Source organism: Trachurus japonicus, chromosome 17, assembly GCF_045865225.1.
Source record: "Trachurus japonicus isolate A0001 chromosome 17, Traja_1.0".
Classification (NCBI taxonomy): Eukaryota; Metazoa; Chordata; class Actinopteri; order Carangiformes; family Carangidae; genus Trachurus; species Trachurus japonicus.
This window is the reverse complement of record NC_140923.1, coordinates 35,099,227-35,127,142: the sequence shown is the minus strand read 5'-3', so window position 1 is coordinate 35,127,142 and position 27,916 is coordinate 35,099,227. Positions and strand designations below refer to the sequence as shown.

General features: G+C 40.4%; 1 protein-coding gene across 11 annotated transcripts in view; it reads right to left on the bottom strand.

Annotated features, from left to right (window-relative positions):
* The window catches only part of asic1c (acid-sensing (proton-gated) ion channel 1c), a 96,093-nt gene that overhangs the window by 3,045 nt on the left and 65,132 nt on the right, over positions 1–27,916 (bottom strand). For 4 of the 11 annotated variants that reach the window (XM_085805634.1, XM_085805629.1, XM_085805635.1 and 1 more), the window contains exons 2-10: positions 9,919–10,069; positions 9,250–9,377; positions 4,804–4,954; positions 4,634–4,690; positions 4,005–4,158; positions 3,689–3,780; positions 3,244–3,323; positions 2,947–3,018; positions 241–293 (exon numbers count right to left, since the gene is read on the bottom strand). In XM_085805634.1, the coding sequence (XP_085661760.1) occupies positions 241–293; positions 2,947–3,018; positions 3,244–3,323; positions 3,689–3,780; positions 4,005–4,158; positions 4,634–4,690; positions 4,804–4,954; positions 9,250–9,377; positions 9,919–10,069 (938 nt within the window). Of the gene's footprint in view, positions 1–240; positions 294–2,946; positions 3,019–3,243; positions 3,324–3,688; positions 3,781–4,004; positions 4,159–4,633; positions 4,691–4,803; positions 4,955–6,798; positions 6,927–9,249; positions 9,378–9,918; positions 10,070–13,001; positions 13,808–27,916 lie in introns of those variants that run through there. The other 7 variants (XM_085805626.1, XM_085805628.1, XM_085805625.1 and 4 more) reach the window with 7 other exon arrangements.

Here is a 27,916-nt window from a genome sequence, read left to right as displayed (position 1 = left end):
TTCTGTTGAGCCAATAAATACAAACACAGAGCAAAACTAAACTGTCCTGACACGGCGGTAAATATGAAAATGCTCACTGCAATTCGACAATCACCCCGTTTTTTTTCCATTTGTATGCCGACTAAAGCCAACCAAATCATTTGTAGCCACCGAGGAAATGATGTATGAGATGGTCTCAGGTATGTATGAAAGAGAGGGACAGCATGGGAGGGAGCAGCTATTATCAATGGGGTGTGCTACCTGGGGGCATGATTAGGCGTGACACCAGGGCTGGTTGGGTTCTCTGGAAACTCCTGGAATAGACATGATGAAAAGAAAGATGGGTGAGGGTGACTGAAATGAAAATAAAACACAATGCAAATGCTATCAGTCAAACTTGTGAGGGAATACTGCAAGAAGAGTGTTTCCCCCCTCATTAAGGTACTGAAGGGTGAGAATAAGCAGGGAAAGCCACTGGGCAGTTACTTTCATCCAGACATGTTGATGATCACTGAAGAGAAGGAAGTCCAAACTTTAAATAGAGTCAAATAAAACAACTATGTTCATTACTTCACTGTCGGGCTGTTTGAGTGGAGATGTGACAATGGGCTTGTTGGAAAAAGGTCACTGAATATGAGATAAAGGAAGTAAAGAGGATGGCTTGTAGTAAGCAGGTGAACATGTGACATGAATGGAGCAGAATACAGTAAATATCACACTATGTCAGACTCTAGGAAAAGCATGACATACTACAAATATCAGCCCACTAAAATAAATTCTTCATCTTGATCATCGTGTTTGTAATTACTAATCCTCCAGAAACCAAACTCAAACAACCTCCTTTCTTCACTATGTTGGCTTAAGTCAACATAAAATCCCATAAAAAAAAGAAGAGACAAGCTTTTTTCGTTTTTTTCCCCCCACATCAGCTATCAAACCAACTTCTGAACCTGAGGCAACCGGGCATGCATAAACAAACAACTCTCATGCAAACACAAATCCATAACTTTTTCACCAATTTGAGGGAAAATTGTGGAGCAATCCATTTTGCATGCTGTATCTTTTTTATTTTATGTGATGAAAAAGCCTTGGACTCACACAACAGAACCAGAGCTTGCATTTCTGAGATTTTACCAAAAGGGCTGAGTGCAAACAGTAAACTCAGGGACAAAAGGAAACGACTGCATATTTTACAATCTGCTTAAATGCTTTAGATTAAAACAGCACCAGAAAAGAGGACGCGCTTTAGTTTGTGTGTGTGTTTTGATTTTGATTTGAACTTTAGACATGAACAGTGGTCCTCATGTGTTAGAAAGACATAACTGAGAGGTTATTACATATAGATAAGATTTTGAAATTCAGCTCCATTGGCATTGAATGGATAGTACAGATAGTTTTCCTGAATTATTGGCTGTAGATCAGTGTCTTTAGCCAAAACATAACTGAAACTAAAAACTACATTTAGCCCTTGCTGTGGTCAGTGTTCTTGGATCAGATTTACAGACTATATGCATGACTAAATAATAATAAATAATAATAATATATAAAATAATAATAATAATAAAAATTGAAGAATACGGGATAAAGCATCCATAAAGATCAGAATATAAAAGTGGACTCAAGCAACCTGTTTTGTGTTTTCTTAGAGCAGTTACCCTGAATCCAAGATCTGATGAAAAACAATGACATTTAAGCCTGGCATTAAGAATAAGACAATCGATAACATCAAATAATCCTGTTAAATCTTGGAGGGAATCTGATCTGTGAGTCAGTCACATGTACTAAATCTTTCAGTCAGATTTTACTGAAATATCTTTTGGCTTAAAACACTCCTACCTCTTTGACAGCAAAATAATTACACTGTATAAATAATAATACAATTAGACAAGTAAATCCCACTGTCAAGGTTTGATTCAGCAGTACATGCAGAATATTTGATGATTCCTGATATTAAGAGGGTGGATTGTGGTTATAAATAAACCTCTTCATTGCCCTGTATAGAACTTATGTAACAGTCTATGTGGGAAATGAAGGTGCGTCTAGATGCAGTGTGTTAAACCACTGGGCTCAACAAAATGCTGTGATTTAGGGCGAGACAGAAATGCCTCACATTACTCCAGTTTTCATTTTGATGTTGAAATGGGTTTTATTGCCTTGTGGGCTTTGAAACTGAGTTGATCACCAACTGTTAATAGAATCTCCAGACCCCTTAATCTTGTTCTGCTTTCTGCTCATTCATCTCTCGCATTAATGTATTCTGAGTTTGCTATAATCACAGTGGCAGACATAAAGAGAGAAAACCGAAGTAGAGTAACAGCTTCCACAACTTTAAGTGAACTGTAATTACATGATTGAGGGTGACATAGAGGCTACTGTAAATTGTGTAAATTCTTGGTAAGTGGGTTGGTGTGTGGGATTAACTACGATTAAGTCCATAACCTCTGGAGCAGTTTGTGAGTCATGAATAAAAGTTAAGTGGAGGCAGGTCAGACACTTTGCTTCTACTTGTCCATGCACTGAATGTGAGGGGCACTCTTGTAGCAAAACAAAGTGCAAACAAAAGCTGAGAAAAAGGCTCAGAAAGTGAGTTTGGTCTTAAAATACTCATCTGTCTACCAACGGTAAAGCTACTGCAGCTTTCTGCCATCAAAGGCAATCACTATAATATTCACAATGTAAACAAAGAGTACTGTATTTGTAGAATATTATACAGATTACACGGTCATACTCCACAATGAAAGCAATATTTTTGTATTACTACTGATATATTGTTCTCCAGGATGATGCATCATTTCTGCGAGAGAAATTAAAACTAACGCAACGATACTAATGTAGCGTTGCTTTCATTTTTCTCTGGTGCTGTTCATCAAAAGAGCAGACCCTGTTGTTGTTCTTGTCGTTGTCGTTCCTGAGCTCATCTAATACACATTCATATTCATTTAATTTCATTCAAGAGACTAGAATTACCAGATTGTCGCTCTGGCAACGCTGTGGCCGTTTCTTGCGTATGAAGTAACCCAAAACCTTATCCTTAAACACCTGAATGAAAAACATCAGACACACATTACAAACACATGAAATGCATCAACATTAAACATTAACATTAGCAATACAACTAAACTAAGGTAACAGCTGCTGGACATTTTAACATATTAACAGATTAACTGTAAATGTATATTTGGGGGAAAAAAAGTGTCTAACTATTCCTGTAATGAGTTGCTTTTATATAAATATAGACATAAATAAAAGATATGATTGCTTTACCTCATATAAGTAGTCAAATATTTCCAGTATTGTTAAAACACTGGCTCCAATGAACAGTCCCATCTGACCTCCAATGTCACCTAGAGGAAAAGAGATGAATAGATTTGGGTGGGTAAAGTTACTGAACAATGAAGTGTGAAACTTTTCCCTGTGCTGTCACTTTTAATTCAGTATCTCTCTGAATAATCTCAGCAGAGTTGTCAAAAAGTGTCCATCCAGCCCGTACTTCTCCTCAGACCCAACCCGGTTACCCTTGCCAGAGCATCAGATTATGAAAATGTGTTCAGCTTGTTTCACGAGTTCAAAGAGGAACCTCAAAGCACCGGGCGTGAACACATATGATGTGAAATATGCAGCAGAGACCTGCTGAGAGTGCTGATACTGAGGTCAGCCTCATTCTTTTTTTTTTTTTGTCACAATGAACTTGAAACTGCGGGAATCTTACCGAGAAGCCCTGCAATTTCATACGCCTTCTTCTGCTCAATCTTCTCGTAATTCAGAGCTTCAAAGAAGATGTCCAAGACCAATATATTTTCTCTGGGGGAGAGGACAGACAAGAGCACACCAAAAAGATTTTATTTCCGGTGACATAGCTCTAAACTAAATGATATCTCGCATCTCCTGTGCATCTATCTTCCATTATTGTTACATTGAAGGTGAACGATGGAGACCCAGGCCATGCAGCACACCCATACATCAACAGAGAAAAGAAAAAAAGAGACCATTATCTTAAGAACTCACTGCTACCGCATAATACTCACCCGATATACTGCTCAGTTTTGTTGAATTTCTTAGCCAGATATTTAGCAGATGCCTTACTGGGGATCTTAACCATGGACAGCTCCTTGCCATAGCGAGTCATGTTGCAGGGGGTCTGACAGACACAGTAATCGTTGTCTTTCTCTACCAAAAAGTCTGTGGATGATCAAAGTCATTCAAAAAAATATTGTGATCACCGCGAAGCATCAAACAAAGCTGCATACAGAGGCTCTCAAGTGTCTGCTAAAAATATCTGCTCGCACGACAGAAGAAACGTTACATTCGCTGCCATCGTTCACTTTCCATGAAAGCAAATAATGACTGAAGCTACAATACTGAGGAAGGAGGGAGGGAGAAAAAAAAACGCTGTGGGATTCATTTGATATCAGTGAGGCATAGACACATCACAAATCTTCCTAATGGAATTTTTAAACAATAATTTTACTTTATTATTTTTGCTTCAGTACTGTCTGAGATTAGAGTCATTCCAAGTTAAAGTTATAGAAAGTTTTATCTACAGGCTGCAATAGTCTTGTGGCACTGCTACTGACTGAGCAGGTTGAATTCAGACATTAATACAAAGATATTACACTACTATTTCATAGTGGTGCTGTACAGTGTGTGCGCTCACCTAAAGCTGGGTCAGCACAGTCTTTGTACTGCTCAGGTGTGCAAACGGTTGAGGTCCCTGTTTGAAATAACATTAAAGAGAAAATAATTCCACATCAAATACAGAAAGGCTACACGAGGACACTAGTGTTTGTAACATTTTTCACTGGTTGAGTCAGTCTGATTTCATACCTGGCATGTGAACCATCCTGCAATTGCAATTCTCCAGCAGGTACCGGGTTTCACAGTCAATGCGGCAGGCGGTGATACTGTACGTAGAGAAGTATTCAGAGTCTATGGGAGTAGATTTGCAATCTCCCCAAGGCGGAGGGAGGTACTGAAGCTGAAAAGAGCAAACAGCACATGTTTTCTCTCAGTGCATAAGCACACGGGATTACAACAAATAACATAATGCAAGACCGATACAGCATTAATACAAAAAGAGGACAACGAGCTGACAAAACCCAACACGAATGTCTCAAACGTAAAAAGAAAAAAAGAAATACTGAAGCACTTAAATGAAAATGTGCACTGACACAAGATTTGCACAAAATGTCCAGTCAGAACAACATTATTGCTCATGTAGCAAGCAAACGTCATGCAGAACATTACTAATGCAGGTCTAGTCCCCGGTAGGAAGCAGAGTACCATGGGAATAGAGACAGGCTTAAGAGAAATCTGTAAAATATGTAGTTTCAGACAGGACACCACAATCAATGGACAAATTTTACAACCCTGAGAATGAAACTCAACAATAAACAGTTTGCAGTTTTCAAATGAACAATTAAATGAATTGAACAGACATTATACAGAAAATAACATCCTAGTGCACTGTATGGTAAGTGATATTTTAATGACAATATGTCAAAATGAATTAAACGTCTCTCTTAAAGCCTTCTTAAGTGATTTTATTGTTTTCTTTTTCTGTCATCTTTGCCCGTGAGAGTTTATAGAGAAACAACCAAGACAGCATAATCCTGTGAATTAAAACAATGTACTGTAATGAAGATGTAGTGTGTAGTCAGTCTGCGGTCTCATTAGAGGTAAAACTCTCATAAAAAGGTGAAGAGCAGGTCACAACTTTCATGAGTATCTCAGGGAATTCTTAATGAATATCCTAATGAGGAATATTTAATGACTTATAAGGTTCTGGTTCACATTCTGAGTTAGACCCATGGTGCTCGTCTTGCATCTGCAGCGATGGCTGAGCGTGATCCGTTTATAGAGTTCCCATTGACATTTTAAAAGGAACTGAACACAACTGACACAGTTAGAAGCCAGCGAGCCTTTCAGTCCCCTTTAAAAGTCTTGTTTACAGCAGTTTATGGTAATGAATGCCTACTACTCATTTATAGGACAAAAATGAACCAATTATTTATGAAGTGCAGAGATGCTTGAGCACATAGCTGTTAATTGCTGTGGAAACTAGCCGGCATTCAATGCCAAGGGCTTCTTCCTGACAAACTTCACAGTGAGATGATGCTGCCGTTGTCACATTAAGGTTCACCGTTATGTCCAATCATCTCCTCCAGCTCTAACTGCGTTAACCTCTGACAATCTAACAACCATTTGGTCAGTCGAGAGTCGCAGCGATAGAGCACAATTCATTGAGGAAGTGGACTTACACTGGCAAACATGATTAAGCCTTTATTGAAGTCCGTTTCTAGCCCACGGACTCTCATAAGTGGAGTAACAGTAACACTGCAGATAAAAACCTAGCGCAATAAATGCTAAGACTTCAAAGTGATGCCAGAGTCCTCACGGGTAATAAAACATAATGAATCATGCAGCCTGGTCCCTCCAGATGACATGAAGGAGCAGGCCAGTGGATCGCCCTGACAACACAAAAGCGAGAAGAAGAAAAAAAGTGTAGATGGCAGTGAAAGGGTAAAGTCAAGCAACAGACCTGAATGAATGGTTTAAAGCTGGAATGAAAAACGTTGGCTGCTCTTTACTGATATCTATTCAACAGAGAAGACAGTGACAACAGTGGGGGACTGCAGATGTTTTTGCTTCAGCCACACGGAGGAGGGCAGATGAATCCATTCCTTGAGGTAAAAGGGGGCCAGCAAATGAAGTGTGGAACTTGATGATGAGTGTGTAGCTGTTCAACAAAACAGTGGATTTTTTTGTGGGGTGGGGGGGTGTTTTGGCATGCAGCAAGCCCAGACAGTAAAAGTACGCTACCCTCTGCTCTTGGGTGGAAACGAACGTTTGGAAGCCGGGGGCAACCCCGAAGCCCAGCTCATGGAGGAAAGGAGGCTCTGACTGAGAGTGAAGCTGTACCTTTATGCCGGCCTCATAGGACGTCTCATCTAGGGCGAGGGGTGAGGGAACACAGCCCATCATTATTATCAAAATAAAAGAGGAGCAACAGTATGGTAAGGGACAGACAGCCTGGTGTCAGTATAACAGCAAAGCAGCTACAGCTCCCAGCGGTGTGTGAAGACTCCGCAGTGTCGCAGCACCGGTTCATTCAGCGAGTCTGTTCTGAACTCCAGACACAGTTCAGTTACAATACAATACATAATTCTGGTCCAGAATTTGCAGTTGTAGTCTTTATGTCCCTCATGGTTCAAAAGCCAAAGCCTCCAATTAAAAAATTAATTCCTGCCAGAAGCTTTACAAAAAAAATTAAATGTCAAATGAAATTGTAAGAGCTTCGTCCAGCTGTCTATTATTACACTGAGAGCAGTGTCACTATACTCGTAGGAGACTGAGTGAAATTAATGCTGCCCAGGCTTTAATGACAGCCTAATTAATTCAGCACATCTTTCAGGTCGTAAACATGTCTTTTAGCTGTCACTGGTGTGGGCGCTCCTGTTATGATTATAAATGACAATCTGCGCTCTTTTGCTTTCTGGCGGAAACTTTGTGAAGGTGATAAACAGTCCAGATTCACTTCTCTGAGATGGTTGAATGATGAGACACTTGGAGCATTTTACAACATTTTTAGAGAGAGAGAAGGAAATAAAGAGGGTGAGACATACTTATATATCATATATATATATATATAAAGATCAAAACTGCTTCCCAAAATTAAAATTTGTCATCTTTGTGGTGTCCAAGCGTCTGTTTGAAGAGACCAAACTCTGTCTCAATCATCCCATGTTATTCTGCTAAAAAAAAAAAGGGTGAAGATTTTATTTGATAATTTCAAGCTCTCATGCCCATGAACTAACCAAGACCATTAACTCCAGGATTAATGATTATTGTAAAAACAATGAAATAGATTTAGTCCTCCATCTGGGGTGATACAAATATTAATAAGACTGCAGTACAACACAAAAATACACTTGATCTCAAAGGTAATCACTGCAGAAACCTGAAATCCTCCGTAGCACAGACACCATTTTCTTGGCTTACAATGAGGGTTTTGCTGTTTGTCAGAGGATAATTTTCTAATCTCATACTGTTTCCCTTTGCAAATCAAAGGCTGCTGTTTGGCTTGTGTGCTATTCAAGCAAAAAACAAAAAAGAGAGAGACAATTTGAATTTGTTGCCTTAGCAACATCACATAACTGCCGTACAGTTTCATTAGATCTGGATAGGAAATCCATGAGAGCTCAGTATTATGACCTTGCACACAGGCTTTCTGATCAATTTGGGCTCAACTATCCTTATTACTTTTCATCCTTCACTGGCGGCGGTGAGGGGATAGTTTCAGACTAAGAGCTAATTTGCCACTGGCCCTTTTTGCCTCCCTTCATATTGGGTGCTAAAACCCTCATTTTACTATGCCCCTGAATCAAAATAGCTGTGGGTCATCTTTGTTATCTGTGGATTCAGAGTTTAAGAGTTAATGGAATTGGAAAATAAACTAATATGATGGCAGGTGCACCGGCCTTCTTTTGATAGTTCAATTTAACATAAAATAAAAGATATTTCCCTCAAGATATAGAAACTTTTGAGGCTCCTCAGAGGTCACATAATCTACAATATAGTAAGACTTAAAAACAGAGCAGGCTGAATGCTGCTGCCAGTGAGAGAAATCACTCATCATGATTAATATTAATTGAAGTCTTTTAGGGACATTTATTATAAGAAATTGTTAATCTCTCTTCAAAAAACCTCAAATTAGGCTGACTTAATCACAGTTAATATTTTGACAATTAAAGTCTGATGACCACAGCTGTGTGAAATCTCTGAGCCGTCCCACAGCTTCTCTGCCTTCTCTTTGAATGCGCCACAAGAGGCACAGCATTCATAGCTGTATTCATATTTTCATAAATTCACTTTTCCCTCAATAAGACTTGAGATGAAAAATAAAACAAACACTCTAAGCTGCCAGATATTTTGCATGCTGTATAGTCTGAGGTTCTTTTGGCTCTGATAAGCACAGTATGCTTGTATGCTCGCATCCAATCATTACTTGGCCCTGCTCTATCAATGTTTCTTGGCTGCTACGACTCCTCAGTTTCATTTATTTTATCCAGATCCACTGGCTGTTTATTTAACACTTTAGCTGCACATTTCCCACACAAGGTTAATCACAGATCTAATTTTGCTCCGGGCACCGGGACACAGAGGTAATGGGCACTGGCTAGTGAGGATTTAGGGACAAACACAAGCAGAGCAAAAAATAAAATAAAGGTCGAGGTTGTGACGTCGGAGGGGAGGAGGCTGAATATTAGGTACCAGTTGCTGTTGACATGACACAAAAGTTTGAAAACCAGGGGCCACACCAAATCCCAGTTGGTCAATGAAGGGTGGCTCATCCTGGCTGTGGATCTGAACCTTGATGCCTGCTTCGTAGGAGGTCTCATCTGTGGATACAGCACGCCAGAAAATGTAACAAAAAAAAGGACAGTCTCCAAATGGAAACCAGTTTTGTGGCTATTTATCCTTCCTGTGGCAGAGATGTTGAGTTGTATACAGACACATAAAGACTTTATAAACGTAATGCCAGAAGGTAATTTGAGAGAAATATTCATATGTTAATGTGTTTCACCAGTATTGAACAGATTATTACATGCTGTTTAGTTCATGACTGTCTCAGTGGTGTTGTAGTCCAACATAAAATGGAAACAATGTGTTAGTGAATGCATTTTCAGAGGTTTTAGACCTGCAGAAACACGGTAGTATATCACTTCTGTTCTGTGTGGTGCAAAGAATGCAAAGATTTAGAAATAAATTCATGATAATCCAAGAAACCTTGGGGTTTGTTTTACATAGGAAGTGACACACTGACATGTTAGAGAGATGACAAAAGACTGGAGGTGTCGCTGTGATTTCCTGAAATCTAAACATAACTGTTATGAGATCAAATGTTACCAAAATAGTCAGAGTGGTTAAAGTTGCACTGACCTGTCTCTCCCCAAACAGGCAGGTATTCGTCCTGCTGAATGTCCAACATGATCTCCAAGCCGTTCCCTGTGCCACCTTTTAACGTGGTCAGCAAAGGGTTGCCATCCAACCCCGAGTTGAAAGTGTAGCATTTTCCGTAGCGAGTGTAAATCTGTCAAGACAAGAAAAAAAGCACAGGAGGAGCATGGATGTTAAGTCAAACCTCTGGTAAGCTGAGTATCAGTACGAGATGTAGGCCTATTACATCACATGTAAGCTTGTAATTGTGCAGGACAGGTAATCATTGCAGAGGTTTTATGATTATCAGAGAAAGCTGTAGCGGCTTCAAACAGGCACCTTGCTCTGATTTGAGGAATTAATGAGTGTTCCTCAACAGCAGCAGCAACAGCAGCAGCAGCAGCCATCAATCTTTACCCAATTTCAGTCTGAATTTCCCCTGAGTAATTTGGAGTAAATGTACTATTTTGCCATCATTAAATAGGAATCATCTGAGGTGTGAGCTCTCTGGACACACAAACAAACTCCAAATTGGGTTTGTTAAAGACATTTGTGTGTGTTGACTTCTTAAGAGACCAAACCTGTGCCAGTGAAGCTCAGTGGCACTAACCGACTGATGGGTAGTAGTGATCTCTCACTACTGTGACTTTGTTCACACCCGATATCTCTCTGATTTCATTAATTCAACTGGCTATAGTCATTTATTTTCAGTTTTTGCTTCACAACTCCCAGTTAACACAGGCTGGCTTTTTGGCTTTTTTTTTCATTTTATGCATTTCCCCTGTGATTAGAAAATTATCCAGCCTCCGCCCAACAATAAATATATATATATACTGTATATGATTAAAAATGTTGACATTTAAAACTGAACTCACACTATAGTTTGGATAAGGGAGAAGGAAAAAAGCTTTAAATTCTAAATACAGCTTGAGGGGCTGAATAAATTCAAGATTAGTCTATCAATGTGAGACACTATCAGACTGTAGAATTGATTGGTTATGCAACAAATGCAACAACTAGATTATCTATTCCTCATGCATTTCAGCACAATATAAAAGACCTGCAGTATTAAGCACATTAGTTTTATACCGTTTATAATTGTGGCAACACCTACATACGCCTTTCACTCTGTGGAGGCAAAGAAAGGATTTGGGTCTTACAGGCAGCTGAATACATAACTGTGAAATGCAGTCACTGCTGAATATTTAATGCTGTTAATGAAAACCACTGAATCCAAAGCACTGAAATATTTGATGACATGTGACATTTCCCCTGGGTACCTCCAAGTCGGGCAATTGAAAAAAACATTTTTTAGATTCACAAACAACTGTCCAGTTAAAGTAAAATGTATTTCAATTGGTGAAATTCAGACACACAATTAAAGAGGAAAATTAAAATAGATTAATAATATTAATTTTAAATTCAACATCAATTATTAGAACTATGTATTTAGTATTCATGGCCTGTTTTGAACTTCCATGCCATATCTATTAAAGATTAATTTCCTTCATTGAGCTATACTCGCTACATTAATGATCCAGATGGCCCAGTTATCCTTCTTTGGCTCATAATAACAGGGCATACATGCACTGTAGCACCCAGACAATAATATTCAGCTGCTGAGATGATGTGTTTGCTGACAGGTCCAACAAATTGGCTTCCCAATTGAGTTCTGTTTTCACAGACAAAAAGAGGAATCTATCTAATGGTAAGTTTTGTTCAGTATCCAGTGTGGCGAGGTCGTGGTAAGAGGGCTGCTGGCAAAAACTCAATCGGCATGGCAATGGCAAAGCTGATCTCAGGAGATCAGAGTCAGTGTTCCATGTCCAGACTTAGACAGACTTACATGAGGCTCACACAGATAAGACAGAGCTTTGGTCCCTTCCCCCTGCTGGCTACATAATGAGGTCTGCAAAAGTGAGAAGAAAGAATCTAACTAGTAGGCCTACTATTTTTAAAGATTCAGATTTAAGGTTAAGATAAAATGGGAGCTTTATTCAGACACAGCACAGCCACACCACATGCTGATTAAGATGCAAGCACACAACACAGTTTAAATCCCAATAATTACCCAATCACAGCAAATCTGGTCCCGATAGCTGATTTTACAGCGTGTGGAGGGTCTGCACTGGATTGTGCAGAGCAACCCCCCTGGACAGCTGACATCCTGTTATATGCAGTGTTTTACATTTCAAAGGTCTCAGTCTAGTTGAAGCTGTCACAGCTACATATTTGATTTTTGTGACTGAAATCTAGATGAATCTGAACTGGATCCTTAGATTTGTATCTGCAATAGCAAGTGGTAAACTACCAGCCATGGGTTGGTTTTTAAATCTACAATGTCTAAAGCATGTGCCCAGATGTATCATTTTCAATGCTGTAAAAATAAATGTGTCACTCTGTGTCACTTTTACACATTCAGCCTTGTGAATATTATCTGATGGTGTTAAAAGCTACCAGTTGCACTGAAAGTATCTATTGGAAATGGTGCCATCAGGAGAAATAGACTCCTAGCGTTTGTAAATGTCACCCACTTCCTTCATGCAGCATTCAGCACTTACTCTGGGGGTATAATAGACTTCCGTCTTGACTGCGTTTTTGAAGCAAGAACATATACTCTACATGCCCTCCAGATGTTTAATTAGGCACACTAAAATTTTAATTTCGACTGATATACGATGTCTCAATTATTGATGCTCTAATTTTTCTTCCTTCTGTTGTTGTCATGGGTTACGAAAAGAAAAGCTGCTTAAAAACCTGACAACTCAACAACTTTCCATGGTGAAAAAAGACAAATAGGAAACTTCAGAAACTGAAAAACAGAAACGTACAGTCACCGATGATGACATGACATTGATTTTCCTCGTATTACTTTTTGAAGTTTAATAAGGAAATAGCTGTCATGTTTGAGAGGCAAAAACAGGACCGTCTTGTTTGCAGCTTTGAAAACATCAACACCTTAAAACACCCTGAGAGAATGCCTGCTGGAAGCAGCATTGTCAAATGTTTGCATGAATTATTAATACACCTTGTAAACAACATTCATATCCACACCTGACATACACCATCTTTCTTTCTGTACATACAGTGCTGAAATTTCTGTAGGTGCATGTTTCCCCACGAAACCTGCACACCAACAGCATGTCCTCCAGCTGGTGACCGAGGCGTCCCATCATTTCAGTGGTGTTGATGCGGTAATCAGGGGGCGGGGTGTAGTTGTCGAAGTCCAGCAGGCTCAGGAGACCCTGTTTGTGGCTGTCTTTAAGGATGGACAGGCTCCTCTCCATCACTGTGTGATTTGGATACATGAGATCCATCCAGTAGCCGCTGTGATATAGGTCGTCCTTGGTCAGAGTGGATGCACGGAAAACATTTTTATTGCAGAAAGTAACAGCTGGGAAGGACATGTTGTGAGCCCACACCATGTAGATCTTGGTGATAGCAGGATAGGACATCAAGTAAAGGATTCGATTCCAGGACCAGGTGCAGAGGAGACCGACACAAACAAAGAAGGCCATAATCCAGATGACACGCTGCGGTTTTGACTTGTCTGGAGAGAAGACAAACTTCAAACCGTGGATCTTGGTCCTCATTATGAAATCCACCGTGATCTCTTTCCATGTTGGTTTGAGCGAGCTGGACTCTGTCTTTTTGAGAGTTGTCTCCTGGGCATCGTTTTGTTTATGTGGCCCCAGGGCGATTGATTCGGAAGTGGGTGCTTCAACCATAATTGCTTGAGTCAAGGCAGGCGCTCCTATACCAAATGCAGTTTCTCAGTAGCCCTCCCTACACTTCCCCAATTCACACACAGTGGCTTTCTCCACAACCATCTCCAGGTTTATGTATCAGAAATTCCAAGTAGCAGCGGCAGGAGTCCTAACGTGCAGCTGTCCCACTGTTCAGGCTTTAAAAGGTATAAACAAAGGAAGTGGGCTCCTTGAGGGAGGTAAAATTGATTTACATAATGATTCCTTTATGAGAAAAACAGCTGAATCACTCCATTAACAAAAACCATCAAGCGTAACCATCACCAGTCCTTCATCAATAGATAAATGGACACGATAATTGCAGATGTAAGCGACAGCTTCATTCCCAGAGGCAATCACTTTGAAAATCCGGTGAGGCTTACCCCTGTTGCTCAGATCTTTCAGTCCTCCATCTCCCTCTCCAGTGCCAGACAATACTTGCAGATTTCGGTGGTTTCTCTCTTTGTGCAGTAGCTGCCCAGAATCCAACTCCTCCCTTTTTCCACAGATTGAAGAGATGCTTTTTAGACTGTTGACTTGCAGCCTGCAGAAAGGAATATAAAGCTTGTTGCCCCCCTACTCACTCTCTCTACAGTCGAATGGAGAATGAGGTGGAGCCAGTGGATGAAATTGTTTTCCTCCGGTGATGAAGTAGACCTCCAATAGTATAGAGAGGTGGGGGAAGGTATCAATCAAAGTAGAAATAATTGTGATAAAGAATTGCAACTAAAAAAATTATGAAATCTAAAAATCTTGAATATTGTAGAGCTCCCTCATAGATCAATATGTATCTGTATAATTGATAACTAAGAGGAGCCAGACAGTTGGAGAAAAATGCAGCTAAACCTTTTATTACCTTGAATTAGAAATACAGTAGCTGTTATAGCACGTTTTCTAGTTCTTCTTTTCTGTCAGTTTTCAAATACAATTTTACAAATGCAGTGTAATGAGGGCTGGTATCCTGCTGCATGCAGATGTGTAACTAGCTGATATTAAAGGTGCTTTGTTCGGCTTATGTAAGACTATCAGAGGATTCTGCTTGGCAGATAGCTCAGTTTCTTACTGAGACCGCTGTTTTCCATTATATTAGCTGTAATCTTTTCAGTCTGTAATGTCAGTATTGCCTGCGTAACCAAATCACAGCTGTGGTGATATATGGTTGCAGAAAATTATTCTGAAAAGTGTGGAAAAAACGCACCTGAAGGGCAAGGTATTTGCAAGTTTACAAGGCATGAATTGGACTAAAATGATTTGATTTGGTCCAGTTTAACTATAACACTAAAGGATGGAAATGACCTGTGGGCATTGAGGTTTCTGAATATTTTTTTACTGACTGGAGTGATGCACAAATGTGAAGAAACGTTTTATTGTAAAGGGAAGTTTTAAATGTCCATATGAATCTAGAGCTAAAAGGTTGTTAGCTTAGCATATAGCAAGAAATAACAACTAGCTCTGCTCTGCACTGCACCCGCCAAGTAATATTTCCCCCCATGCAGAGAGCCTAAGCGGAAGCATTAAGTAACGCTCGCCATGGGACCTCAATTCGGAAAAAATCTCCATGTAAGTGAACGGTAGTCAATTTTTTTTTATTTCGTGATCCGATTGAATTGTGCCATGAAAAAATTATATGATATATATTTAAAACATCACATTTCATGCCAAAAAATCAGCAGTTTGTTGTAAAACTATTATAAAATTAAATTCCAAAAATCCGTAACCAGGAAGACTACAGGTTGCGTACTGTAGGAGACGTCACACACCACATGCCGCCCTTTCCCGTGTCAGCTACTCCACTGCCTGTTACTGTAGTCCGTGGAGCGGTCTTCACACAAAATAAATTCTTCCTTTGCCATTTTACGACAAACTGCTGATTTTTTGGCATGAAACGTGATGTTTTAAGTAGGTTAGGGTCATATATTTTTCAATTTTTTTCCCAATTGAGGTCCCATGGCGAGCTTCTCTCCCGTTTCTACTCTCTATATCCTCCCTTTAAAGCCACAATATACCGGATTCTGTATGGATTAAACAAACAAGCTATAACATTTTAATTAGTGCGCTTTAGAGATGGAGGAGAGGCACTTTAACCCTGGGAAGAGCCAGGCCAGCTGTTTCCCTGTTTCTAGGTTTTATGGGCTTTAAACTAAGCTAATCGTCTCCAGTGCTGTACTTAATGTACAGACACCACAGTGGTATCAATCTTCTCATTTAACTCACGGCAAAAAGTGAATAAATATAAACATAAAGTGATTAAATATTGTTTTTCAAATGAGGTGGGGGAACAGAGATCTCATTATAATTGTTATGATGAATGTGATAAATTTCTATATTCCTCCAGGCGTCATTGAAATTTTATTTTGTTTCAGCTTCTTGCTTTTGTCCACTTCAGACTGCTGTGGTCTAATAGCTACGGTCTCATATCATTGTCAAAAATCACCACTGATTCATCTGAGATGTCATTTTCATTTACATCTATCATCTTATCCAATTACTGTGCTATAATGTCAATGTTGAGTCCATCATCACACTGGCATAAGATTGTTTAAATTTAAAAAGAAAAGAAAAATGACACTTTAACTGAACAGAAGAGAAAGTGTGCAGAGCAGAAAAGAAGGGTAATTGGATGTCATTATAGCTTAAAACAACAGTTTTGTAACACATATGAACTTTATCAAGACCAGACTGTCATTTAATACTGGAGGATAAATATCAAAGAAATGCAACAGATGTTGTTTTCAACAGAATCATCCAAAAGGTCAAACTGTAGACTTGGCAAGATTATGCATTCAGTCCTTTTTTTCTACCAGCATATTTGTTATTTTACAAAGATGCAAACCTTAATTGAATAAAAAAAGAGAGACTATTTCACTATACTGAAGTTTATTTTCAGACATTTTAATTATAGTCCAAAATAATTCCATCATTACAAAAAAAACTGAGAGCAGCACTATGCAGTTTTCTCTGAGCTCAAACGTTGTAGTAAAAACAGTTAGATAACATTAATGAATGCCTGGATGCCTGGAAATAAAGTGAAGCCAAATTAACAGCTTCAGTATAGCGGTAACAGTTATTTTCCCTCTGTGCGCTTTGAGGGTCTTCCAGCTACAAAACAACTAAATGAATTGCCTGAATACAGCTCCCCCAACAGCTCCTGTATGTCATGTCTGCACCATGCTTCTTTTTCCTGGCTTTCTTTTAGCCCAGAGCTCAAATCTTTTTATTCTTAGAAACAAGCAGATGGTTTTTTTTTATTCTAGAAGCAAAGATACTCTTTTTAATAGGAGTGATTTAATCAAAGTGAATGTGGCTAACTATAAGGATAACTACCTCAGGTTCAGACCCAATAACAAAGGAGAGGAAATATACTACTGTAAAGACAGGCAAGTAAATAACTCCAACAATACTACCTTATCAGAGTTATGGCTGACTGCCTGGCTTCTCCTCTTATTGACCAGCTCCATCGATTTCCTCTATTCTTGGTTTCTTTGGAAATATGTCAATAGATATGAGACACATTGAACTTGTGAGTTAATTGCTTGAGCTCACTAGTACTATACTATACAGTACAAGCCCGGTGGAAGCAGGAGGCGGATAGTCCTGTAGGTCTCATCAATCACCCCTGGTCAGCAGTTTGAACCAAAACGCACTTTCATTACTCCCAGAGGTTAAACACTGGCAATGCATGAGGATTATCATTAGTCTTTCTAACATGTGCTTTCTGTCTTTGAGTTGGCTAATGCATTCAGGCACAAGTATATGCTGTATATAGGTAATTTCTTTCATTTTACATTTTAAACTTTTCAATTTGGATCTAATTCTTTAAAGGCTCATCTTAAGTCCTGCTGAAATGTAACTTGTAAAATAAAAAATATTTTCTACTAGATGTTCATCAGTGCTGTAATCGTAGTATTAGTAGCTACAGTAAGACTGGAGCTCTATGTCTACATAAAGGCTGCAATGAATGAATGTTGTGTGTGTGCGAAGAGTATTTATCTGTCTACAATAAAACAATAATAAAAGGCAAATACACAATATATATATATAAATAGTATTTTTATATATATATTGTGTATTTGCCTTTTATTGTTGTGTGGTGCTGGGACAAACAAATTTTCCTCCTTGGGGGAATCAATAAAGTTAATTCAATTCAATTCAATTCAATTCAAATAGATACTAGTTGAGTATCCTAATTTTGTTATTTTTGTTACTCGATCCTTATTGTAATTATTTTAAACTTGCATTTCCTCTTTGTTGGCCACCCTGGGGTGGTGCAGTACACTCTGAACACAACAGTGAGATATCATTAACTTATAGGGCTTGTTGTGATAGACTACTCACACTGTTAATAATCTATCCTGTACGACAAACCGGATACCAGCACCGTAACTTTGTAGCTGTCTGTAGCTCCGCTACTCTTTATTTTCTTCGTCTCTCTGGCAACAGTAACCATGGACATACATTTGTAACATTCTACTCCGGTACTGGAGTTTCAGAATAAAAGCATAGCATGGAACATCATGGAATATTACATCTCCCTTCAACAAAAAAAATAAGCTGTGCATATGCAAGTCACAAATAACAAATATAATAAATACTTTGACTACATCAAATAACGCAGTAGCCTATGCTGCTATCTCAAGTGTTCCATAGTGCAAACATTTTTTTTTTTTCAAATAAGTTAAGTTTAAAATGATTAAAACTCTCCTGTTGATTTAGTACGTAAATATTCCTAAACATCGCAATAGAACATTTGTAAATAAATGTGTCTTATTCTTTCAAGGACATTTTTTTTTTTCAAAACACAAGTTAAAATTCATTCATTTTCATTTAAATGCATATTCAAATTCAATTTTCATTCAAAATGTAATATTCAATTTCACAGCAACATGACATACATTTTTTTTTTTTTTTTTTTTCAAATAAGTTAGTTTATAAGTCAAAGGCTTTCCTTGGCTTAATCACACGGCCGTATCTGGTACGATAAGGCCCAGAGTGATCTGGCTCACTCACAGACACAGGTTGTTGCTGTTCATTTTCTGTGTCTCGTCCAGCGTCGTCCTCACTGATCTCTGGCTGCTGTATGACAGGTGTGTTGTTGTTGATCAGATGACGTCGGTTGCGCCTGAAAGTCTGTCCATCGCCAGTTCTGATGTGGTAGCTACGTGGTGTTTCAGCTGGTTGGATGACTGTTGCTGGTTTCCATGTGCCATCTCCTTGCTGGAAACGGATGGGTGCCCCGGCATGTAGTGGTGATAAGGGTTTTGTAGATCTGCTGTAGTGCTCTTTTTGGCGCTGTTGGCAGCTCTCTCTCCTTGCTCGTACAGTGTCCTGGGGGGTTACCTGAGGTCGTAGTTGTTGAGTTGTGTTGGGCAGGATGGAGCGTAGCCTGCGACTCATCAGGATTTGAGCTGGTGATTTGAGTCCATCAACTGGAGTGTTTCTGTACTCCAGCAGGCTGAGGTACGGGTCTCTCTTGTCCTCCTTGGCCTTGGTGAAGATCCGCTTTGCAGTCTGAACAGTCTTTTCTGCAAGGCCGTTGCTCTGCGGATAATGTGGGCTTGAGGTGACATGCTGGAATCCCCATGAGTCTGCAAATTGTTTAAACTCATGTGAGCGGTAGCATGGCCCGTTGTCACTAATCACTTTTTTTGGGATGCCATGCCTTGCAAATACTGCTTTCATTCTGTGAATGACAGCATTGGTGGTGATGTGTGTTAGGCGTTCCACCTCAAAGTACCTGCTGAGGTAGTCACAGATCACTATATAGTTCTCTGAGTTCCATGAGAATAGGTCTGTTCCTACAGTCTCCCACGGGTTCTCTGGAATCTCATGTGAGAGCATGGGCTCCTTTGTGTTGGCGCTGCGGTGTGTTTGGCAGATGTCACATTGTTTAACCATTTCTTCTATCTGCTGACTCATGCCTGGCCAAAACATAACGTCCCGTGCTCTGTGCTTGCTTTTCTCCACTCCAAAGTGTCCAGTGTGTATGCAGCGTAACATGTGAGGTCTGAGGCTGTGTGGAATGATGATCTTCTCACCTTTTAGAAGGATGCCCTCAGCCTCAGTGATTTCATCACGGTGGTTCCAATACTCACTGACATGTGGGTGGCACTTTTTTCTTGTCTCCGGCCAGCCTGACCAGATGACCTGCTTGAGAGTGGACAGTTGCTCGTCTTGAGCAGTTGCTGTTCTGATGTCGTTCATCCTGTCTGCGCTTACAGGTGCTGCACTGATGACTGTGTGTATCTGAGTCTCCATAGCTTCAGATAGTGAGCTGTCCTCATCATCCATGGACTTCCTGGACAATGTGTCGGCCACCGGGATTTCCTTGCCCGGCTTGTGGATGAGAGTGATGCTGTATTTCTGCAGTGCCAGCATCATGCGCTGTAAACGTGGTGGTGCAAGGGCTAGTGGTTTTCGGAGTATGGACTCCAGTGGTTTGTGGTCTGACTCCACAGTTACATTTCGCCCATAGAGGTACTCGTGAAACCTCCTACACCCAAATAAAACTGCATACAGTTCCTTCTCTATTTGGGCGTAATTCTGCTCTGTCTTATTAAGCAGCTTTGATGCATATGTAACTGGCCTGCCTTCCTGCATGATGGTTGCACCCAGGCCATTTTTTGATGCATCTACTTGCAGTGTCACTTCTTTTTCAGGATCGAAGTAGGCCAACACCGGCCCTGGCTCCGCTGTGATGATCTCCTTCATCCGCTGGAATGCACTCTCGTGTGTATTGTTCCACTTGAACTCTGTGTCCTTCTTCAGTAGCTGTCTTAGTGGTGCTGTTACCTCAGATAGATTGGGAGCAAACCTAGCTAGGTAAGTCACCATACCAAGAACAGTGTCCAACTCTGCCTCACTTTTGGGCGGTGACATCTCTCTGATTGCTTTCACCTTAAGTGGGTCTGGTCTTAGGCCGTCTGCTGTCAGCCTATGTCCAAAGTAGCTCACTTCAGGAACGCAGATGCGACACTTCTCAGGATTCAGTCTCATTCCTCGCTCTCTGGTCCTGCTGAGCATTGCTCTGAGGTTGCGGTCGTGCTCCTCCTTTGTTTTTCCAAAAACAACGATGTCATCAACTATCCCAGCCACGCCCCTAAGGCCTTCATATGTCTCATCTACTCGCCTCTGAAACTCATCTTGGGCTGATACAATGCCAAAGGGTAGCCTGAGAAAGCGATATCTACCACATGTAGTGTTAAATGTGGTGAGTAGCGATGACTCCTCGCTTAACTTAATAGCCCAATAGCCTGATCTCGCATCTAAGATGCTGAAAAACTTTGCCCCTGCTAACTTGGATGTTACATCCTCAAGTGTGGGTAGGGGGTAGTGTGGCCTCATTATTGCCTTATTTAAGGGTCTTGGGTCCAGGCATATTCTAAGCTTGCCTGTCTTTGGTTTCTCACACACTACTAAGGCATTAACCCACTGTGTAGGCTCAGTTACTTTACAGATTATGCCTTCTCTCTCCATGTTGTCTAACTCTGTTTTTAGACGATCTTTTAGTGCAAATGGTACTCTGCGTGGTGGACAAACCACTGGTGCTACCTCTGGGTCAATAGTGAAACTACATTCACCTGGGAATGTGCCGATGCCTTTAAAAACATCTGCATACTCACTTAAAATGTTGTCTGACTGAGTGGTTCTCTCTTTGTCACTGCTCACTGCATATATTACTTTAATTAGCCCTAGTGCTTTACATGCTCTGAAGCCTAGGATAGGGGGGCCATTACAGTTCACTACATAGAACTTCTGGATGGTTGACCTCTCTTTATACCTCCCTTCTATGTTGCAGTAGCCTTTCACTTCAAGTGAGTGTCCCCCATAGCCTGTTAACCTATGATCTGGGGCTTTTAACTGTGTTTTGGGCATGAGCGTGGCAAAGGCAGTGGCTGGGATTATGCTGGCTTGAGCTCCAGTGTCCAGCTTGAACTTCAGCTGTCGGTTCTGTGGTCCCAGTCCGATGTCTGCATATGCACTTTCCTCATCCTCTTCCTCTGCAGTAACAGTGTCCACATACAGCTCAGAATCGTAGTCCTCATCGACCTCTTCAACAGTGTGAACATTCTTGTATCTTCCTCTATTCTGAGTCTGAGGCTTTGTTTTACACACTCTTGCATAGTGGTTGAACTTCTTGCACTTCATACACTGCTTGCCTTTTGCAGGGCACTCTGCTGTGTAGTTGTGGTTTCCTCCGCACATACTACAGGCTTTCTCCTGATTTTTCTGGTAGTCATTTGCCTTGTTACTAGCACCTCTCCTGGCCCCTGGCTTTACCATCTTGTGGTGGACTGCATGCACTTGACATTCATTTGCCATAGCCTTTAACTGTGCTTGTGATAGTTCATGGGAGCGCGCTATGTCTATTGCTTTCTCCAGCGTCAGCTCCGGTCCGTTGCTAAGCAACTTCTCTCGCACTCTAGGTGAGTTGGTGGCGAACACTATACGGTCCCTGACCATTTCATCACTGTTTGCGTAGCCACAGTCCTTCACAAGCAACTTCAGTTCAGTCACAAAATGTTCAAAAGACTCACTGCTTCCTTGTGTCTTCTCATGGAACTTGTACCTGGCAAAGATGGGGTTTGCTTTAGGGGTGAGGTACTCCGTGAATCTGTCGTAGTACGTCTTTAACGTCTTCGCCTCGTCAGCCGTTAGTGTCCAAGTGTTGCTGATGTCGCGTCCTTTATCACCGATCCACAGCAGAAGAAAGCTACATTTCTCCTCTTCTGACTTTGCTTTAAGTGGTCCGGTAAACATGAGCTCGACGTGTTGTCGAAATCTCCGCCATCCATCCGGTAAATTGGTCGAGTCCCAATCCATTTTGGGGGTAGGAACACCGAAGGCTTCCATTTCTTCTTACCGTTGGTTTTTTTCTTTTCAGCGACACACTTTCACCGACACTTTTTCACGTCTTCCTTTCTCTTTTTTTTTTTTTTTTTACGCGGCGGGTCCGTAGTCTAGCGACTAATCTCTGACACCATGTTGTGATAGACTACTCACACTGTTAATAATCTATCCTGTACGACAAACCGGATACCAGCACCGTAACTTTGTAGCTGTCTGTAGCTCCGCTACTCTTTATTTTCTTCGTCTCTCTGGCAACAGTAACCATGGACATACATTTGTAACATTCTACTCCGGTACTGGAGTTTCAGAATAAAAGCATAGCATGGAACATCATGGAATATTACAGGGCTGATATGGCTAGCAAGTTAGATTTTCTAATATTACACAGCAGCACAGAGTCGTGTTCCCAGACACTTGGGGAAAAAACCTAATATCACACTACTAAACACCTGCTTTGGTCAGCTTAATTCTCCACTCCAGTGTTCAACTTTTTCCACTGATTAGTGCAGGGTGGGTAGGCAGGGTTTATTAGAGCTATTTTGCTGTAATATTGGTTGTGTATACTGTTTTCTTCACTGCAAAATTGATGATATGTTGGGGTACAGAGGAACTATCAAGGAGTGTGCATGTTTGTGTTAATGTGAATTCAGTTCACTTATTAAAGCAGAAGTGATCCGGTCGTTTTGGCTAACTTCTTGTCAGCCGATGGAGTTAGCAGTCCCCGCCCTCGTCCCTACGTCACCACATCCACGCGCATCCCTTGGCTGCACACACAGAGAGGACCGCCCCTTTATGCCGTTCTCTCTCCTCATTGGATAAAGGTTGTAGGATACAAGGAAAGTTTTCTCCTCGGCTTACAGCAGAGCAGAGTGACTGACAGACCCGTGTTTCAGACCAAACACTCTATGTAAGTGATTGCTGTTGGAAGATATAACTATTTAAGACTTATATTAACACAAATATTCCGCTTACTTCTGCTTTAAATGCATTTATTACTGTAGAGCACATCAGGTGGTTGAGCTCTTTTGTGTTAACATGTAATATTGTACACCCTAGTCAGGTTATTGATGGACTGTTCATGTATTTTCTAATAGAGAGTCTATGGGGCACCTCGCTCATTATAAGGGTTGAAGCTGTTATATAGTATGTTAAAAGGTTTGAGTACATCAGTTGTAACTCGCATAACAAAGATTTCCAATCTGGTGCAACTCTCTGCAATCACCTTCCTGCACTGCACTGGTTTACAACTTTTTTCGTTTTTCTTTTCTTTTTTTTTTTACGATGGCTGATACTTTAATCTGGGTAACTTTTTAACTTTTTATTTGTGAAATCATTTCACAAAATCATCAATTTAATTAAAATACCCCCTCCAACACAATGCTGTAATGACTCAAGAATATAAAGTGCTCCAGGCAAAAGTTAATGATTTTTCTTCTCTATAAAATTGCTAGCCTCCTCATTGAAAACACATTTCTGCTGCTCACACACACTGCCATTGTTATCTTCCCGGGAATAGAAACGCATTTCATCTTTGTCTCAGTATTCAAGCACATAATTAGAGGATCAGGGAGTAATAAAATTTACCAAATTGAAATGAGCAGCTGATTGCTGTTTGATGGAAAAGAAGAGCAGAAGTATTTGAAAGATTTATTTTCCTTCTTCTTCTTTTTGTAACATCTACTGCCCAGCTTCAAGACCGACTCAGTGATCCCTGATACTGTCAGGGAATGACACTAACAATCCTCTTTTATGTCAAAGCCAAGTTGAACCCCAGAGGTCTCATTAGAGGAGGAGAAGAGTTTTATCTAAGTAAAAGGAAGAGCTCCTTCAAGGCCCAGTGAGAATGTTCAACACCAAATGAAACCCTGGCAGCAATTAGATGCACATCAGAAGCACACCCGGTGCAGACAGGGCAGAGACGAGGGGGGGAAAAAAATCTATATTCAACATTAATGTCCAGTTACTGCAAAGCTCAACTAAGCAGTCAGTCTTTCTTGGATGTCTATTATTTTTTCAGATGACAAATTGAATATATTTTGGACTATTGGTGTGAGAAAACAAGCATTATGATTATGTTTATATCTAAGATAGTTTCACAATTTCCTGACTTTTCACACTGAAATTAACACACTAAGTAGCTTTAAAGTTTCAAATAAAGAAGCTGCAGCGAACAGATTAATCAATCATTTCAGCTTGAAGTAAGCTTCCTTTTTGCTTATATAGTTTTGCCCTTTTACTTACATTAGCCTACTTTACACAGTGTGGTAAATAATATTGTGGATCAGTTCATTAGATTGAATAGTAGATTAATCAAATGAGCAGCCCAACTGGCAAACATAATACACACAGTGCCTTGGCTCTGCAATCTTTATATTAAAAAAGTAACATTAAATCTTGAATAAATGAAACTGATTTGATGAATTTTCAACATATACTACACCAGACTTTCTCAACTGTGACTTAAGGATTCCCCCGTTGAGTGACTTCATATGCAGCATGTCACGCCTGAAAAGTCCCTGAGAATGTTCAGAGCTAAAATCAGGGGCAGAAAACAGGCTGGGAAGTCTTGCGTTAATCTGTGATTCAACAAGGCGAAAGCCTCACACTCTATTTGTAATCAGGTCTGTCACTCTCTGGACGGGCAGCTTCTTTAGTAGAGGGAGACATCTTGTGGCCTCCCTCTAAATGAAACTAACCTCTTAACTGCCTTGAAAAGAAGCACAGCCACTCTGTATGCTGCATGAGAAATGCAACGGAAGCAAAACTGGATTTTTAGCTAAGAGAGACTCATCCTGTGAAATATCTCATATAAAATTCATCAAAAAGGGGAAAATACTGGCATGTAAGAATATTTTAATAAATAAATAAAATACAGCCCCAAAGCTGTTTTGGAGTAAAGTACATTTAGCATGTATTTTACTGGCGATAAAACTATTCAGATCTTTTTTCTTTTTTTTTGAATATTGAGTATTTAATTCTTGCTGTGGCATGTTTGTGGTCTGGGTTTTATCAATAGAGAAGGAAGGGCCCATTGTTTCTTATTTAAAATCTACAGGAAATGTAAACATCTCTGACACAGCACATCGACTATAGTGTATCCAACCCCTGACAGACGGGGTGGAGGGCAGATGCAGTCTGTGTATCAATAAGAAAACAGATGCTTCTGGCTACACCTGCCATCTTTCTCCCTTGTTCGATTCCAAGCAGAATCCAACTAAAAAAACATGAGCGCACTGTCACTCATGCTTTCAGTCTGCAGCCTGCAGTCACACTTTGATAAACTCACTCCTCAAATTTCCTCACCGGTCCTTTCATTTGCAAGGATAATCCATCTTTTTTTTTCTTTTTTTTTTGCATGTTCTCATCTTGTTTGCTCAGCTGGAGGATTTTGGTATCCATTCCTGAATCCATTTTGCCTGCTAGCCCAGAAATTAAGCACAGTAAGCACTTGCAAGGGGCCTAAAAGTGCCATAGAGAAACAGCCTTCCATGCAGAGTTTTTCCTCCGTCAGGTAAAGATATTATAAATTCAAATCACATCCTGAAACGTCAGCAAGGCTACACAGGCAATCTCTCTTTCTAACAATCACATAAATGTCATTACAGAATGTAAACGTGAGGAATTTGTAACACTTGAAAATGAATTGTCCCATCACTCATACGTCTAACAAATGCTTTACCGTCTCCAACAATGTGTCATGACTGACTTCCACTGCAAAGTTATACATGGTGTGTCCAGGGAAATCTCAGTTTACTTGAAAGAAGATAGCGATACATTACTTAGCAAGGTGCAAGGCATTGCTTTTATTGGCCAAGAGAGCAGGATATAGATCCCAGAGCCCATTAAGTAGAAACAAAAGCTAAATACGGGCATGACAGCCAATCCAAGATCAAAAGGACATGTGGTATGACTTATTTTTGCCTCATTATCATCAAGTGAAAAAATGAAAATCTAGACATTAGAGGGTATAATACATTCATTTGTTTGGACATCGGACCATGCCAGAAGGCTAGTACTGTAATCTACAACATAACATAATTGCACTATTGGTTTTGGACAGACTCACACTTGTGTCCGGTGTCTCCACCTAACAAGCTAATTAACTTAAGAGGTTCTATCAACTGGCACCTCCAATGTCTGCCGCTGGCAGTAGCCGCACCCTTTTGTGCAAGTCAGCGAAAAGCGTCCCCGTGCAGCGACCCCGTTATGAATTCCTTCACTATTCCTCTTCAGTGCCATTGATCGGACTGCCAATACTGCACTTACAGTAACAGTGGCCCCCACTCTGGCCTTTACTGACACTGAGTAATGGAACAAACACATTAGGTATCTGCTATTTGGCCTTTCATCCGCGCTCACTGCCACGGATTTGTTTATTTCATTGTTTGCACTGTGGAAGCTTTATTTCATCTCTGCCTTCCCTCGTCATGCTCTAGGCAGCACTGTAATTTTGTGCTCCTTCCCACACCTCCTCCCTTCATCTCCCCTAATGCTTCCAGTTGTGCGTCGCGGTGCTGGCTCGGCTCCAGAGCTGGCTGAATCACAATGATGTGTCAGTCCTCAGCTGAGTCCCAGTCCCACCTCAATCTGCGCACAGAACAGCCTCCTTTTCCTCATTCTCCCCTCCTTTCTCTTTTGTTTCCACTTTGTCTTCTGTCTTGCTTTTCACACTCTCTCCATCTCTCTTGTATAAGCTACTTCTCTCTTCAGTGCCCCCACTCCACCCACCCCCCATCTCCCTCACTGCCAATTTTCAACCCTAACTTCTGCTTCCTTTACTCACCTTTTCCTTTGCTCCCAAAGCTTCACCTTCCAAAGTTTACTGCAATGGATGATTTCTGGTTTGGCAGACCCTGAACAAACCCCCCCCAACACCACAGACAGACCATGTAATATTAAAAAGCCTTCCACTTCTTTCAACACAAGCTGATACCTTAACAGGAAGCTCAATCCCAACACATGAGAACAACGGTAGATGGATAAACGTGTTAGAATCAAGTCCATGCATTAGCACAGACTCACTGAAGCACTGGGATGGTAATCGATTGAAATGATATTACGCCAACTTCAGCTTGCATCCTACACATATACACCGACAAATGATTTATTTGGTCAGAACCAATCTTGCAGGTTTAATCCACAGCAGTGAGCTGGGCTGTGTTGGGGTGCTTTTGAGTATTAATGAGGCAATCAATCACACACCAGTTCACAAACAGTGTGTACAGAAACAGGATGGTGGCTTCAGATTCATTCTGAAAATAAATAAAGCCTCCACTAAGAAAGTTATTCGACCGATCTGGGATGTTTTCTTAATTATAATGTTGAGATGTATACACTGTACAAGTACAGTCTAAGAACAAAGTTCACTCAAAGATTGATAAAGGGACATCCAAGACTATACTTCTGTA